The sequence below is a fragment of the Leucopleurus acutus genome (assembly GCF_964270905.1).
Source record: "Leucopleurus acutus genome assembly, chromosome: X".
NCBI classification, from domain to species: domain Eukaryota; kingdom Metazoa; phylum Chordata; class Mammalia; order Artiodactyla; family Delphinidae; genus Leucopleurus; species Leucopleurus acutus.
Window position 1 is genome coordinate 16,321,567 of NC_139148.1, and position 15,550 is coordinate 16,337,116.

Sequence of the window (15,550 nt, forward strand, 5' to 3'; positions counted from 1 at the left end):
TCCAGGATTATTCATGGATACATCTGAAAGAGCTTTGATTACACATTAACAGTATGATTTGAAAACTTCCCAGATTAGACTCTTAAGTAAAACAATTTAAAGTATTCAGTGATATTTAATCCTTTACAAGCATTTCGTAATTATGGCAGCAGGGCCAAGCATCTGATGCGATTTAACCACCAATAAAAGGTACAATACATATGAACTCATGATATGGTGCCTTGGGCTTCTGGCATGCCTTACTAGAGAGAAACTAGTATAAAGTAAAATCATATATAATAGTAGAAAAATATTTGTGATTTTTTTCTTTTTTAAAAACTGTTTAAGTAGATACCCATCCCTTTCCCACCCATGGCCAAAAATGCAAAATAATTACATCCCTTAGGTGTATACCTTCCCTTTTGCTTAGGGTAAGAGTTAAGATAAACATAATACAGGTATGTAATTTTAAGAGTTAAAAACTCATCACCCATAATCATTAAGGATGCTAAGGAATGGCAATACCTTGAAGCTTTTTTTAAAAATTAAAAAACAAAGCCTTAGATGGTAAACTACACTTAGAGAAACGCAAACCAAAACCTTTATCCTTATGCCCTTGCTTTGTATTTAAGTTCTATTTTAAGTACTTGTTTGAAAAACTCAGTATACAGTTCACTCAGTACTATAGTGATAATAGGAGTAAAGATTTTCACTTCCATTAGATATTGAACTAATCTACTCAGAGAGGACTATTATAGCGACTCTCTTCTCACATACGTTTACATACATTGTACTCAAATGGTATGTGCTCTAAAGAGGTTTTCTTGAGGTTTGCACCTCTGAACTTAGTCTCTAAATTTTCCTTTCCACTAATCTCTATTCAATGTCATATACTTTGCTAGTTGCTCTGGGAGAAGTCATGGACATTTAAACAGCTTATCATGCACTTCAAGGTTATATGGCAAAATAATGAGGAAAGTGCCTTAAGAGGTAGGAAGTAGGCTCTCATCCCAACCCTTGGTATGCCCTGGTATGAACAGTTAAAAGACTGGAATCAAAGTGGTAAATGTGAGACTGATAGTAATACAAGGCTTAAGAAAATTAAGTCGACTTAGTTACTAGAATTCTTTGCAAACAGTCACATTGGAACCAGTTACAAGTCACTCGATCACACAGAATACAGCAGTGTCAAAAATACATAAAGCGCACTGTAGATACAAATTCTTCTTGGCCATCCATATTTAGTTATTATCATTCTGTAGATTCTTCACTAGAAAAAGTGGTTAAGCGTGGCTCTGCAGAATACCACACTCCCAAGAAAGCGAGTTTCATTCCTTCATTAACTGGTCTCCACCAATGGTCACTTGGGGAGACCAGCAAAATGTAAGCAATCTGGAGGTGAAAAGAGGACTATTTTCATTAATTGAAATAAAAATGCTGAGTTAAGTCAACTTATCTGTGAATTAAATAAGGCTCAAAGTATACATCCAGTTTGTTAGTCACATGGAGTTGGACCTTTCGGAGGGACAGAACTCTAGGACTGGATTGAAACCTCCTGGTTTAAGCACCAAGGTCAGCCATGGAACCCATCATATCTGTTCGTCACAGAAAGCAGACCTTTTCTGACCATTTACATTCCTGAGATATCTGTCCTAATGCCTTCATAAATCTCAAATGCTGGATACCACCATAAGAGAGAATCCTCAATAGTAAAGAAGACTGAAAAATTTTAGGTCATTTATAAAGGCCAGGAAGTAGAGAAAATCAAAGCCATGTTGAAATGTGTATTGCTGACTTTCATGGTGATGCACATCTATACCAAGCCCCCAAATCTTGAACGCTTTTCTGCTCTCACCTGAGGCTGGACGTACCCCAGCCTCTTTCTTACCCAACCCATGCTGCCCATTCATGAAATCTTTCCTGGGCTGAGGGTACAGGGCACAGCTAACAGGCTAGCCCCACCTCCCAAGATGTCCCCTGGTCCCAACAGCAACCACTTCTTAAAAATAGTTGGGAAATGGTTGGCCCAAACCTGCTCTTTGCAGCCCACTGTGTGTGAAATGTAGAATCTCTACTGCATACACACCACACCCTCTCCAGATACTCACTAAGTGACTTTTCCCACACGTCAGTCTCCAGCCTCACAGCATCTTGATTCTGTGCCCTGTCAAAAGTATTATATTTTTGGACTTTTGGGGTTGCTTGTGAATAAATGAATCCATATCAGATCTGTTAAAGTGAAGGGTCTATTGTACTTAGAAGACATATCTATAAATTAGGAGCTGAAATGACTTACTTATACGACAGCTTAAAAGGACAAAAAACTTACCTTAATTTAGCATCATCACTTGAAAGGGAAGCTAGAAAACACATGGTAGTGTGATCCATATTTTCCAGTACGTGCTTGGTAATGTTAAGTCTACCATTCTGGATATTATTGTGGATTATAAGCTAAGAGGAGGTTTGTAAAAGTGGCCTGATAGTTTAGTTCCTTCTTTCATATTGAAATATCTTTCAGATTGAAATAAAACCTCCTGGGAGAAGCCCTGGTAACCAGCAGGACTAACTGGGAAAGGGCCTCACTACCACAACTATAGGGGCCAGGAGGAACTGGACTTGGAGAAATTAATGGAAAGGTTATCCCAGCACAAGCATTACATTTAGAGCACTTTGTTGGCCAAGTTTGTCTGCTCTGTCAAAGGCAATAGGAACACCAGAATCACAGATGAAATAAATTATACTCGTGAACTGCTTTCTAGGCAGAAAGCCTTCAGTTTTGTGAACATATAACTTGCTTTTCTCCAATAAAACTGGCAGCTGTACTAGGCAAAGAAGGCATTCATATACTAGTAGAGGACTGCCCCAGGAAATATATAGTTTTTGAACAGCTCAGTTTGTGGTCGAGTGATAATACGAGGGGAAGGCAGCACGGTGTTATGAGGGAAAAAAACTGAAAGGGAAGTTAAGGATTCTAGTCTTTGCTTTGGGTCTCAGGTTCTTTACCTGCAATATGAGAAAGTTGGACTAGATAATTTAAAAGCATTTACACATTTACTTCTGGTTCTAAAAGACGATGATGGGCAATACACCTAAGCACTTATGGAATAGTGTTAGTGTCAAAAATCTGAAAATGCTATCTTTTTTCTGCCTAGAGTTACATTAACATTTTAAAAGTGACAAAAATTTGGGATGACCATGGTTGGGAACACTTAATAGAGGAGAAAGAAAAACAAAGCTTTCTTTCCAGGCATTGGAAAGCAGCTGTTAATAGTTAGCATCCATATACTCAAGAATATTTAAAAACTTTCTCCATCTAGATCTTCTGAAATCCCTCCTCCTATACATTTTTTATTTAGAAGATAAACTTACATTTGCTTTCTATGCAATAATCATTTTGTGTCACTTGGGCAAAAGGCATGATAGATTTCCTCTTTCCCTTTAATTGCACAGAGGAGAAATTAAGGAATAATGAGCGGCTTCCAAGATATTTAGATAAACCATGCTTTCCTGGCTTTGTACTCTCAGGGGAAGATTTAAAGCTTCTGGCAGGAAAAAAAGAGTTCTGATGTAAATGACTTAGTACATGACTAGGAAAGATCTGTTCAGGCACATTCTTGATGAGATAAGTTAAATCACCTTTTCCTTGCTCATATGTTTTTCATATTACATATTGATGTATGCTAGGTAGCTTGGCAAAGATACAGGTAATAATGGATGCAGAAGTTTCTTTAATGATATTGTGGAAACTAACAAATTAGATGTAGATAATGAATACTCTAATCTAAGCAGATCCAGTGACCATTATGAAAAGTGATCATTTCTGAAGTTAAAGAAAGCATTATATGAAACTAACACAACACTGTAAATCAACTATACTCCAATAAAAATTTTAAAAAAAAGAAAAGAAAGCATTATATGGCTATAAATCATCAGGAGGAATTCAGAAAACACTCAATGCTGAACATTCACTTAGCCTACCTCAGCTATGATTGTTTGATCAAGAATGTTTTATTCCCTAGAATAAGAAAGTTTAAGTCCAATTTCATAGAGAGGCCTGTGGCCTTTATTACATTCAAATTAGTGTTTAATATAGAGCATCTTAATGGGATAGAATTATGATTTACTTTTTTTCCCCAAAAAAGCATACTTTTCCTGCAGGTATACAAGAACAGGTATCCTGTTATTCATATGCTAAATTCTGCAATTTGATCTATTTAAACATGAAATATTCAATGGGACTTCAATGACCTGTTGCTAAATTTTCCTTCACCAGTCTCTTCACCATGCCTCTTAAAGGCCTTTGATGTATATTGGGAAAAATCCCAAATTTATGTCAACTACTAAGAATGGATACTATTTAAGATTAAAAGTGCAAGGACTACTTCCTTAATAAAGGAAAAAAGACCCTAAGGAGTTGCAAAGTATATGGACTAACTTCACAGGTGTACTCTTGATGTCATACCACACACATATGATAACTTTCTTTACCATAACAGCTCTCTAGGTTAGCCTGACAGAGCACCTGACTTTAAGAAACAAACGAACGAACCAGTGAAACAGACATGGGGAAAGATATGTACATTTTGGAAGTATTACATTCAACAGCTGTTCTACAATCTGGCCATTTTTAGGGCTGTCCAACAATACCGTTAATCCAGGTGAACTATTTAACCAGAATTCATAGTCAATTGATTAATAATAGATTCCAAGTTAAACAAGGCATGTATACATTAAAGAAAGCAGTACAGAAATGTACTGTATATGAACTGTTTACAAAAACATACAAAATGTTGGATGGCACAAGGGATACAGTGCTAATATAAACGGATTGTTTAAGCTAAGTGCTTAACATAAACTGTCCATCCCTATAACTAACAAAGAATATTTAAGGGACATGAAATATCTCCTATAAAAATAATGCTATGTGGTGTAGAGTACTTTATTCAGTGTATTTTTAGGTGGTATTCATATGTTCATTATTCTTCTTGTTGATTCAGTGAATATATCTTCATCATGTTTCCATTTTCAATTCAGCCGAAGCTCCAGGAAAATCTAACCTGCTAACAATCATTTAAAGCGAGAAGAGACGAAAGCGGGAGAGCAGCAGGAGCAGCAGCATTATGGGTACCAGCTGGGACAGTGTGTGCCTGCAGGTGTCTCTCAGATATGTGCTACCTGTCGCCAGAACTTGTGCTATCAGCTTACACCATGGTACCAAATATCTCACTGAGGTCACTTCACAGGGCTGTAGAGGTGATTTTTTTAATACCTCTCCGCTGAGCAAGAGTAGAGCGGCCTACTGGTTCCAAAACTGGTGACTGATTACGGTTTAAAGCAGAGTATGTAGCTGCCATGGCACCCTGAAAACAGGAAAGAAAGGTCACAAATAATGACAATGGGTAGTCACCTGTACACAGAATATGAAATGATTTTTTCCCAGATATTTTCTTCATATGCAAATTTATATAGATTTTATTAGGCTCATAATGAAAATAACCACACAGGTCAAATCCTCTGATTTAACTAAAACTGAAGAGGCCAATGTGGGAGGTTGAAATTATCGATGAGAGAGGACACAGGTGGGCTCATAACAAGCAGTCCTTACTTTTCTCAGGACTATTAAATTTGTTTTTCCTTTGCAATCCTTTACCATGAGAGTCAGCAAGGCATGCTGTTTTAGAATTTGTATTTTGCCACTGCTGACAACCTCCAAGAGTCTGCTTTGGGTTGTGCGTAAGAAAGACAGGTACAAAGAAAAGTTAGGAAATCCATAAAGTTTATCTGATTGATAAATTCAGAAATCATTCCTAAACTGGTTTTATTATGCTATTTTGGCATGCCTTGACTTTTTCTTTTCTAAATCACCCACTGTAAGAGATTCCCACGCAAGAACTGGATGCAGGTTGAGAGGCAAAGTGAAAGGGCAAGGTGCTGTGGTACGGAGAGGGCGTCTCATAGTCTCTCCTGGAGGACATGTGGCACACAGTGCCCAAATGGGCTGCTCACCTTGACTAGATGCGGTGCGTCCTGTCTGTTTAGTTGGTATTGCGGCAGTTGGTCCCAGTGGACGATCCAAGGATGTCTGAGCACAAGGGCAGCAGTCAGTCTCTGATGAGGGTCCACATGAAGCATCTTTGACACCAGGTCCTACAATGGGAAAAAGAATAATAAAATAAACTTAAACCTTTGTTTTTCCATAGCACCTGATACTGTTGAGTATTCGTCCTTGGCTTCTATGACACTATTTTTTCCCACTAGCAGACCTTTGGGTGCAAAGCAATTTAGTCAATATGACAATTTGTTTAAAAAAAAGCAAAAACTTAGGTCTTTGTTTTCTCCTCCCTGAGTAACAGTAATTTTGGTGTATTACAAAGGGTAAATTTACCACATTTTATGTATCTTTAAGGACTTTGGCTCTTTTTTTCCCTCAGATATTCTGAGTTTTCTACATTTTTGTGGATTTATTTATAAGTAATTTTCAGCTACTTAAGACGTTTTTGTGCTATTGGTAATGCTGAAAAGCAGTACATAACTGTCCAATAACAGGAATTAACTTGAGGGCTCTAAATGCTCCCCTCAAAGATTACAGAGTTATTTTTATTTTTTTTCTACTTCCCAATTTTGTGGGTATTCACCGTATTACATTATACTTGTAATCACAGGTCTTAACTGGACAAATTAGCAAACGTTATTAGTAATCACATGGCATTCATAAGATAGGCTGTGAGTTGGATGCAATTTTTTGTGCTCTATTTGTATCTCATCCTCACCTGCCTTGCACTCAAAAAAGCATAATAAAATGCAAGTGAATGAGATCCAAATTATAAAAATTATAGAGATAACCTCGACTTGCTTTAACTTATTTAAAAAAGCAGGCAGTATGTAAACTCTGATACTTTCTACGGTAACATTACTTGATATGCTTGACAACCGATCGTGACAAAGTTTGTGGTGGACTCCAATGGATAAAAACTACTACTTCACAGAGTGACCTTGAAAAAGGAAAATCTGATCATTACAATGCTTAGTATTTTTTAACAGTTCCCCAATACTTAGAGTAAACTCCAAATCTTGAGCATGATCAACAAAGTCTTCCATAATTGGGGTTCATCGGCTACCCTCTCACGTGTACCTGGTACTAGTCATACCAAACTCCTTGCACTGCCCTGGAGGCATTCTGCCATTCCCATTCCATCAGGACCACGCATGGGCTGATCCCTCAGCCTGGGATGGACTACGTCCTTCTGCTTCCCAAAGCTGCGTGGCGAATCCCTTCATTGCTTCTGGAAAGCTTTCCCTGAAATTTTTCTGATCAAGCATCATCTGTGAACTTCTTTAGCATACAAAACAGAGCATTGTAACAGCACATGTGACACTGTACTGTATATTTTTGGCTGTCTCCCAACTAGACTGTGAGCTCTCTGAGATCAGGAATTCCATCTGAGTCACATCCTTTATCCCTGGAGCCTTCACTTATTAAGCACATTGTAGGTGCTCAATACATGAATTAAAAAGTAAACAAGGGGCTTCCCTGGTGGCGCAGTGGTTGAGAGTCCGCCTGCCGATGCAGGGGACACGGGTTCGTGTCCCGGTCCGGGAAGATCCCACATGCCGCGGAGCGGCTGGGCCCGTGAGCCATGGCGACTGAACCTGCGCATCCGGAGCCTGTGCTCCGTAACGGGAGAGGCCACAACAGTGAGAGGCCTGCGTACCGCAAAAAAAAAAAAAAGTAAACAAGTACCCAGAAAAATGAATTATCTGGTTTAAAAAATTTTATTGTTAAACAAGGGGAAAGGCTAACCTATCACTTTAAATACAGTTACAAAACTAAGTATTATCTACACAGGCATTAAGCTGGTCAACTGAGGCTTCATGTCTATGCCAAAAGTATCTATAAAAATTTCTGACATACCCTATTTACTAATGCAATCACCTCAACTCAAGCATCCACCTCTAAGCAAAATGAGCCAGCACTTTTTACCAATATGTATCTTCCTCATCTCCTCTATGTTTTCCTTATTTTGAAATGAAAAACTTTGCTCTTCTTTTTAAAAAAGAATTTTCTCTAAATAAAGTGAAACTAAAAAAAAAAAAAAAAGTGAAACTAGAGCAGGGTTAGAAAGCAAATCAGCGTTATTCAGGGGATGGCAGGTCTTCCAGCGAGAAAGGCTTTCCAAATAGATTTCAAGCAGACATATAAAACTAAATTACTGTCTACTGTGAAGAAGATTGACCCTTTTCTTCATAATATGGACCAAAAATAGAAAATGGTGTAGTTATTCTAGGGAACAAGGGCTTTGGAATCAGCTATTTATTTTTGAGCATCCACATGTGCCTGGTGTATAACTGAGGATAAGTTCACACTAAAATTCTGGGCCTTGGTTTCCTACTGTGAAATGGTGATACTACCACCTATTTTACAGGGTTGTTAAGAGGATTAAATGGGATAATTTAGGTAAAGTGCAGTGTGAGGCACAGAGGAGACACACAAATCATGAAGACCACCACCATTATTATTCATCATGTTCATCAGTAAGAAGTAGTTTGAGATATATAGATAATAAAGCCAAACCAATATATTCTGGGAAAGAAACAAAATTAGTTGTCAATTTTTGAGTTCGAGTTATTTGGTAACATCATTTCAATACAACTTTATAAACAAGTTTCTAACTGATATTATTTTTTCTCACTAGGGATTATGAAAAATTATTTTCTCAAAAGCTTTTAATAGGAAGCCATACTTACCTTTGCTGTGTCTGAAACAGAATTCCAGTAGCCACCACTGAGTGAGAATTTTCCACTTCCTATCCGTGCCAATATTTCCTCTGGTGTATCATCAGGGCCATTTGCAAATGGAGTGTAACTAATTTATAATAGAATTAAAATGCTAATGAATAAAACTTTTTTGGTTGGTAATTTTTATATTTATTTGCAGTAACCAAAAGTACTCTAAGTAGTTCATTTAATGTAATACTTTATTAAAACCTACTAAAGTAAAAAAATAACAACATGAAGCTTCATAAAGCACCAGGTCAAGATATAAGTTATGAAATATTAATTTAGATTTAATACACAATAATATAAATAAGATATGACACATATAGAATAAAATATTTAAAAGAGTATATGGGGCTTCCCTGGTGGCGCAGTGGTTGGGGGTCCGCCTGCTGATGCAGGGGACGCGGGTTCGTGCCCTGGCCCGGGAGGATCTCACATGCCACGGAGCGGCTGGGCCCGTAAGCCATGGCCGCTGAGCCTGCCTATCCGGAGCCTGTGCTCCGCAACGGGGGAGGCCACGGCAGTGAGAGGCCCGCGTACCGCAAAAAAACCCAAAAAAACAGTAGATGTTTATGACATAACTAGACTACAAAAAAGATATGGAAAAAAATCAACTTATGACCTCAAGACATTAATAACACTACACTACAGAAAACAGTAATGATATAGCTATAAATATGAGAGAGAGAGAGGGAGATAGGATTTTATTATTAAACAAGATGAGAAAATATGGAAGGAAAGATATTACAACATAGAGATTGAAAAAATAAACCTAGATAATTTAAACAAAATATTGATAAATAAATGCTTACAACATATGGTACATACTCACCCAGTGAGCATTGTATAGAGGAGGACACCAAGACTCCATATATCACAAGCCGCATCATAGCCTTGTCGTTTTAAAACCTAGAAAAAGTAAAAATTAGTATTAACACACTGCTGTTTATTATATAGATTTGGATAGGCTGTAAACTGAATTATATCTCCTAAATCAATGCACACAAGAAAAACAGAACATGATTAACAAACAAGGCAATATAGTAATCCTATTCTAGAACCTTCTACTACTAATAATTCATATATATAAATTTAAATTTTTTTTGGCATTTTAAATCTTTTTTTTAAAAGTTATTTGATTTTATTTATTTTATTTTTGGCTGCATTGGGTCTTCGTTGCTGCAAGCGGGCTTTTCTCTGGTTGCGGCGAGCGGGGGCTACTCTTTGTTGTGGTGTGCAGGCTTCTCATTGTGGTGGTTTCTCTTGTTGGGAGCACGGGCTCTAGGCGCGTGGGCTTCAGTAGTTGTGGCACACGGGCTCAGTAGTTGTGGCTCGCGGGCTCTAGAGCTCAGGCTCGGTAGTTGTGGCGCACAGGCTTAGTTGCTCCGCGGCATGTGGGATCTTCCCGGACCAGGGCTCGAACCCATGTCCCCTGCATTGGCAGGCGAATTCCTAACCATGTGCCACCAGGGAAGCCCCCGGCATTTTAAAGCTTAAAACTTTATTTCCTTCTCGGTGAACTAACAACTGCTTGGGACTCTGGCCATGGACCTATGTCAGACACGTTCATAGGTGAGAATTGTATAAATTTAAATTTTGATATTCAAATTAATTTACTGAATGCTGCTGTGGCACACAGTGGACTATAAAAGTAAATTGAAGGTAAATTTCTTATTTAAATGTATTTATATTTTGTATGGGGCTGCAGAAATGATTAACATAAAACAATTAAGAAAACATATAACTAAGTATAAATGGTATAGTGCAAAACTGTTCTTTTATATATATATATAATTTGATTTACTCAAGCATTTAATAATCACCAACTATTATCAGGCATAAACTGTGACAAATACATTGTGACCACCTAGAGGGGTGGGACAGGGAGGGTGGGAGGGAGACGCAAGAGGGAGGAGATATGGGGATATATGTATATGTATAGCTGATTCACTTTGTTATAAAGCAGAAACTAACAAACCATGGTAAAGCAATTATACTTCAATAAGGAAAAAAAACTGTGACAAATACAAAACAATGGTTTTCCTTAAGAAAATCAGAATCTGGCAAAGGAAATAAACATATACATAGTTAACAATTCAACATGATAAGTATTCTAACAAAACTATATGTGTAAAGGATATGAGTACAAAGATGAGGAAGCAATTCATTCTTGATATGGGGAGAGAGGGAAAGCTAGGAGCAGCCTGCTTGTATTGGGCCCATAAGTAAGAATTCAGGAGGCAAAGTGAAGAGATGGGGGAGGGCAGAGGACACTCAAAGGGCAGAGGCAAGAGAGCAGAGCCTGCTTAGTGCCAGGCAAGTTCATCGTGGCCAGATTTCCAGACAGGGGATACTAGAGAGACTGAAGGGCTTTTTAAATTATTTATTTATTTGGCTGCGCCACACAGCTTGCGGGATCTTAGTTCCCCGACTAGGGATCAAACCTGGGCCCCAGCAGTGAAAGTGCTGAGTCCTAACCACTGGACCGCTAGGGAGTTCACTGAAGAGCTTTTTATAAAAAACTTGTTAAGTAATCTAGATTTTTTTCCCTGTAGGCAATCAGATGTTATTGAAGCATTAAAGAGGAAAATAAAATAAGTGGATGTGTATACCAGAAAGATAACTCAAGGCATAGAGGAAATGCTGGCAAGAAGAGAGAATGGAGACAGGCCACCTCATAGGAGGCAATATGTAAGGCAGGACATGAAGGGGAAGACATAAGATAAAATGGGAAGGACTTAGTAAAGATTGGATGTATAGGGCTTCCCTGGTGGTGCAGTGGTTAAGAATCTGCCTGCCAATGCAGGGGACACGGGTTTGAGCCCTGGTCCAGGAAGATCCCACATGCCACGGAGCAACTAAGCCCATGTGCCACACCACAACTACCGAGCCTATGCTCTAGAGCCCGCGAGCCACAACTACTGAGCCCATGTGCCACAACTACTAAGCCTGCACTCTAGAGCCCATGCTCCGAAACAAGAGGAGCCACTGCAATGAGAAGCTCGTGCACCGCAACGAAGAGTAGCCCCCGCTCTCCACAACTAGAGAAAGCCCGCTTGCAGCAACGAAGGCCCAATGCAGCCAAAAATAAGTAAATAAAATAAATTTTTTTAAAAAGAAAAGCATTAAAAAATATATCTTACTGTATGTTATACGGCAAGATAAAATTTAAAAAAAAAGATTGGCTGTATGGGGTAAGGGAAAAGGGGTCTACAATATTTAGGAATCAGAATGGAAAGGATTTGGCAACAGACTAAATGTGGAGAAATAACAGAGAAGGAAGATTTCAGGAGGACTTTAAAGTTTTAACCCAGATGACTAAATGGTAAAGAGGAGACAAAGAGTTAAGAGGTCTAAGGACAGTATGATCACTGAAGACTTCCTGAAGGAGAATTTAGAGGCAGGGTCTAAAGCAAAAAACATTCCAAAAACCATTCCAGTGTGCCAAGGCATAAAAGCTACATGGTGATTTCAAGAAGCAGACTGCTTATATGAAGCAGGAAACAATCATGAGGAAAAATTAGATGGCTGGATTAGGGGGCCACGCTTGGACACCAATGTGTGTCAGAGGCTGTGGATATGTGGACAAAGAAGAAAAGAATCTGTCCCTCTTCAGTTCTAGTATCTCTGGGAGAACAGACTCAAATAATCTTTAAAAAATATTTTTCTATCTAAAAAGTAACAAAATTACAAAAAGTTTGGAAAACAGAGGGGGGATCCAACTATCTTAACATTATCAACTATTACAATTTTTGTGAAATATCTAGCACATGGTAAAAGCATAGACTTTGCAGCCAGGTTGCCTGGGCTCAGATCTAGATCTGACCACAGGCAAATGACATCACCCCCTCACTGTGCACCTGGTTTCCTATAAAATGCAAATAAAAGTACTCACCTCACATAAGTTATAATGAGAATGAATTATTATATATAAATTATATCTCTGAGGATGAAATCCGTTAATACATGTGACTGGCACATAAGCCCTATATTAGGATTAACTATTGTAGTTACAATTTTTTACACAGTGATAATCAAAAGGCAAGAAATTTTGAGGGCAAAGCAGTGGATTTTAGAGTTGCTACAGTGGGGAACTGCAATTTCTTAGGAAAAGAAGCAACCTGATCAAAGCAGTGCTTGAAGAAGACTTCAGCAGCTTTGTAGCTTCTTTGTGGACTGATCACAGAACGACAAAAGGAAGCAACGCGCACCTAGGCTGCGGCAGTCATCTGGGGGTGTGGTGAGGGAAGCAGGGGCTAGGATGGCAGTTCTGTGAACAGAAGAGCCCCGAACCGGTTGCAGGGGATAAAAGAGATGGTACCTGGTTATACAGCTAAAGACAAGAAGAGCCCATGGTGTTTTAGCCTTAGAAATACAAGGAAGATGGTGACAAAACCAGGAAATTCGAAGGGTGTTAGGAAAGGGGAAGAATAAGCTAGTTTCCATTTAACTCCATGCACTGACAAGAACGGAAGTGTCAGTGATAGTAGTTAGCTATAGATGTGTGATTATGCAGAAAGACAGAAGTCAGAGCGGGAAAAGCATTATAGGTAGTACTGGATTGATGACAGGATGAACTACCAACAGAAGAAAAAGGGCTGACATTTTATTCTAATTATTTGCTCAGTAACTAACTCTTCAATTAAACAACTATTAACTATTCTATATTAAACACAGTAAATGAGTTTTTAAATATACTGAAATATTGCAAGCAAACTCTTTCGCAATTACCTCTGGTGCAACAAAATTTGCAGTATAACAAGGAGTCATGAGAAGACCATTTTCTGCTCTTAGCTGTTTGGCAAAGCCAAAATCACAAATTCGAATAGATTCTGGATTGCCAGATTCATCCACATAAAGAATGTTGCTAGGTTTCAAGTCTCTGTGAACCACCTAATTGAAATACAAATTAAAGAGGTGCATTAACAATACATTTCCATTATGGAAAATTATTTATTCACAAACTGTCAAGCAATGCACTTAACAAGATGATGGGTACCAACCTTTACATTATCCCAACATTATAAAATGCTGACAGTGTAATATAACTGCAACACAGAACTGGGGCAAGGAGAGGAGGAAGAAAGAACAGTACTTACCTTCCCCCTCTTTGTCCAATTAAGTAAGCGGATTAAGGAAAAATGCAAATAGCAGTAATATCTGTCTCCAGGTTATTCATCGTTCAACAAATATTTATGGAATGTGTATCATGTACCAGGGTATTATACAAGGAGCTGCAGATACTTTGGTGAACAAGACCTGTAAGATCCTTGCCTTTATACGCTAGGAACTTAGTAGTAAGGGAGGCAGAGAATAAATAGGTGAGAGATGGGGCATAACTCGGGCGGGTCAGGAAGGGTCTCTAGAGGAGGTAACAACTGATCCAACATCTGAAGAACAGAATGAACAAGCCAGAAGAGTGGGGGTAGTCATTCTAAGTAGAGGGAATGGCGTGTACAAGGGATGAATACAACAAACATATACAGACAGGCTCAATGGAACAGGCATGGATTTTAGGAGTAAAAAGGAAAAAAAACTCCCAGATTTACGTAAGTACTGCCTACTTGATATCCAAGTAACAAAGTCACAAACACAAAAAGATACCATTCCTTTAGAGTTTGTATTACTTTCCCCCTTTAATCACCTACTTGAATACTTCTTTTATCATAAGCCTCTCTGACACTCCTTATTAGACTTATGTGTTTCCTCCATCACCAAATTCTGAGTCTATGTTCTAATCAATAACCTCAGTTTTAGGTCCTAACATCCGGAACACTATTTCTCCAGAACATTTTAATAACTAATTACTGCTGAGGCACTGAGAAAAGAACATAGAAGAGTTAGATGACTGCAAACTCACAAATTCTTCAGTGAAAACTGAGTTCTACCAATTTCCAATCCTAGTACTAGGCAAATCTTGAGCAGCTACAAGTCAAGAAGCTCTAGAATTAAATTAACACATTTCATTTGTTAGCTTCTAGGGGCAAAGAAAACGAGAATAACGTACTGAAAATAAACTCCTTAAGAAGAGATCTCTTATTCTTTTCTTGCTTCCCATTCCTCTTCACTCCTCTGCTGTCCTCCTTTCCTTCCGCCCCTCATCTCTCCTTTGTTCCCCTTCCCTCCCAGACTTCTCTTCTTTTAAAAATATGATTTTTTTTTTTGCCACTTACTAAAAGTCTATATGCAGGAAGAAAGGAGGAAAGCATCCACCATCCAGAAACCAGGTGGCTATTTGGCCTCGTCTGTTTGAAGGATTTCCTTTTATAAGTGAATACAACCCATGACTCTCTGGTTCACTTCTAAACTCGAAATGGGCCCAGTTCTCAAAAGTACACAGTGGCCTAGCAAAAACGGTGCTACATCTTCCAGGTCACAAAATCTCACTCACTTCTTGGGAAGCATAAAAATTTAATGTTTATAAACAAGCTAAAATTTCAAAGTAGAACTTCAAGCTCATGACATGTACACACTGCTATATTTAAAATGGATAACCAACAAGGACCTACTATATAACACAGGGAACTCTGCTCAATATTATATAACAACCTAAATGGGAAAAAAATTTGAAAAAGAACAGATACATTTATATGTATAACTGAATCACTTTGCTGTACACCTGAAACTCTCACAACATTGTTAATCAACTATACACCAATATAAAATAAAAAGTTAAAAAATTAAATTAAATTAAATTAAAAAAAGAAGGAAACAAAAAAGAATTTCAAGCTCAATGGGAGAAGTCTACATAGAGGAAGAACAGTAGGATAATTAAGCTAATATATTTTTCATT

General features: G+C 38.1%; 1 protein-coding gene across 5 annotated transcripts in view; it reads right to left on the minus strand.

Moving 5' to 3' along the window:
• Positions 1–1,241: 1,241 nt before the first annotated feature.
• Positions 1,242–15,550, minus strand: part of RPS6KA3 (ribosomal protein S6 kinase A3) — a 109,571-nt gene continuing 95,262 nt past the window's right edge. For 4 of the 5 annotated variants that reach the window (XM_082864203.1, XM_082864202.1, XM_082864205.1 and 1 more), the window contains 5 exons: positions 13,489–13,650; positions 9,590–9,666; positions 8,725–8,842; positions 5,986–6,126; positions 1,253–5,339 (listed from right to left, as the gene is read on the minus strand). In XM_082864203.1, coding sequence (XP_082720329.1) covers positions 5,217–5,339; positions 5,986–6,126; positions 8,725–8,842; positions 9,590–9,666; positions 13,489–13,650 — 621 coding nt within the window. In that variant the 3' untranslated portion in view covers positions 1,253–5,216. Of the gene's footprint in view, positions 5,340–5,985; positions 6,127–8,724; positions 8,843–9,589; positions 9,667–13,488; positions 13,651–15,550 lie in introns of all 5 variants that reach the window. The other variant, XM_082864201.1, reaches the window with a different exon arrangement.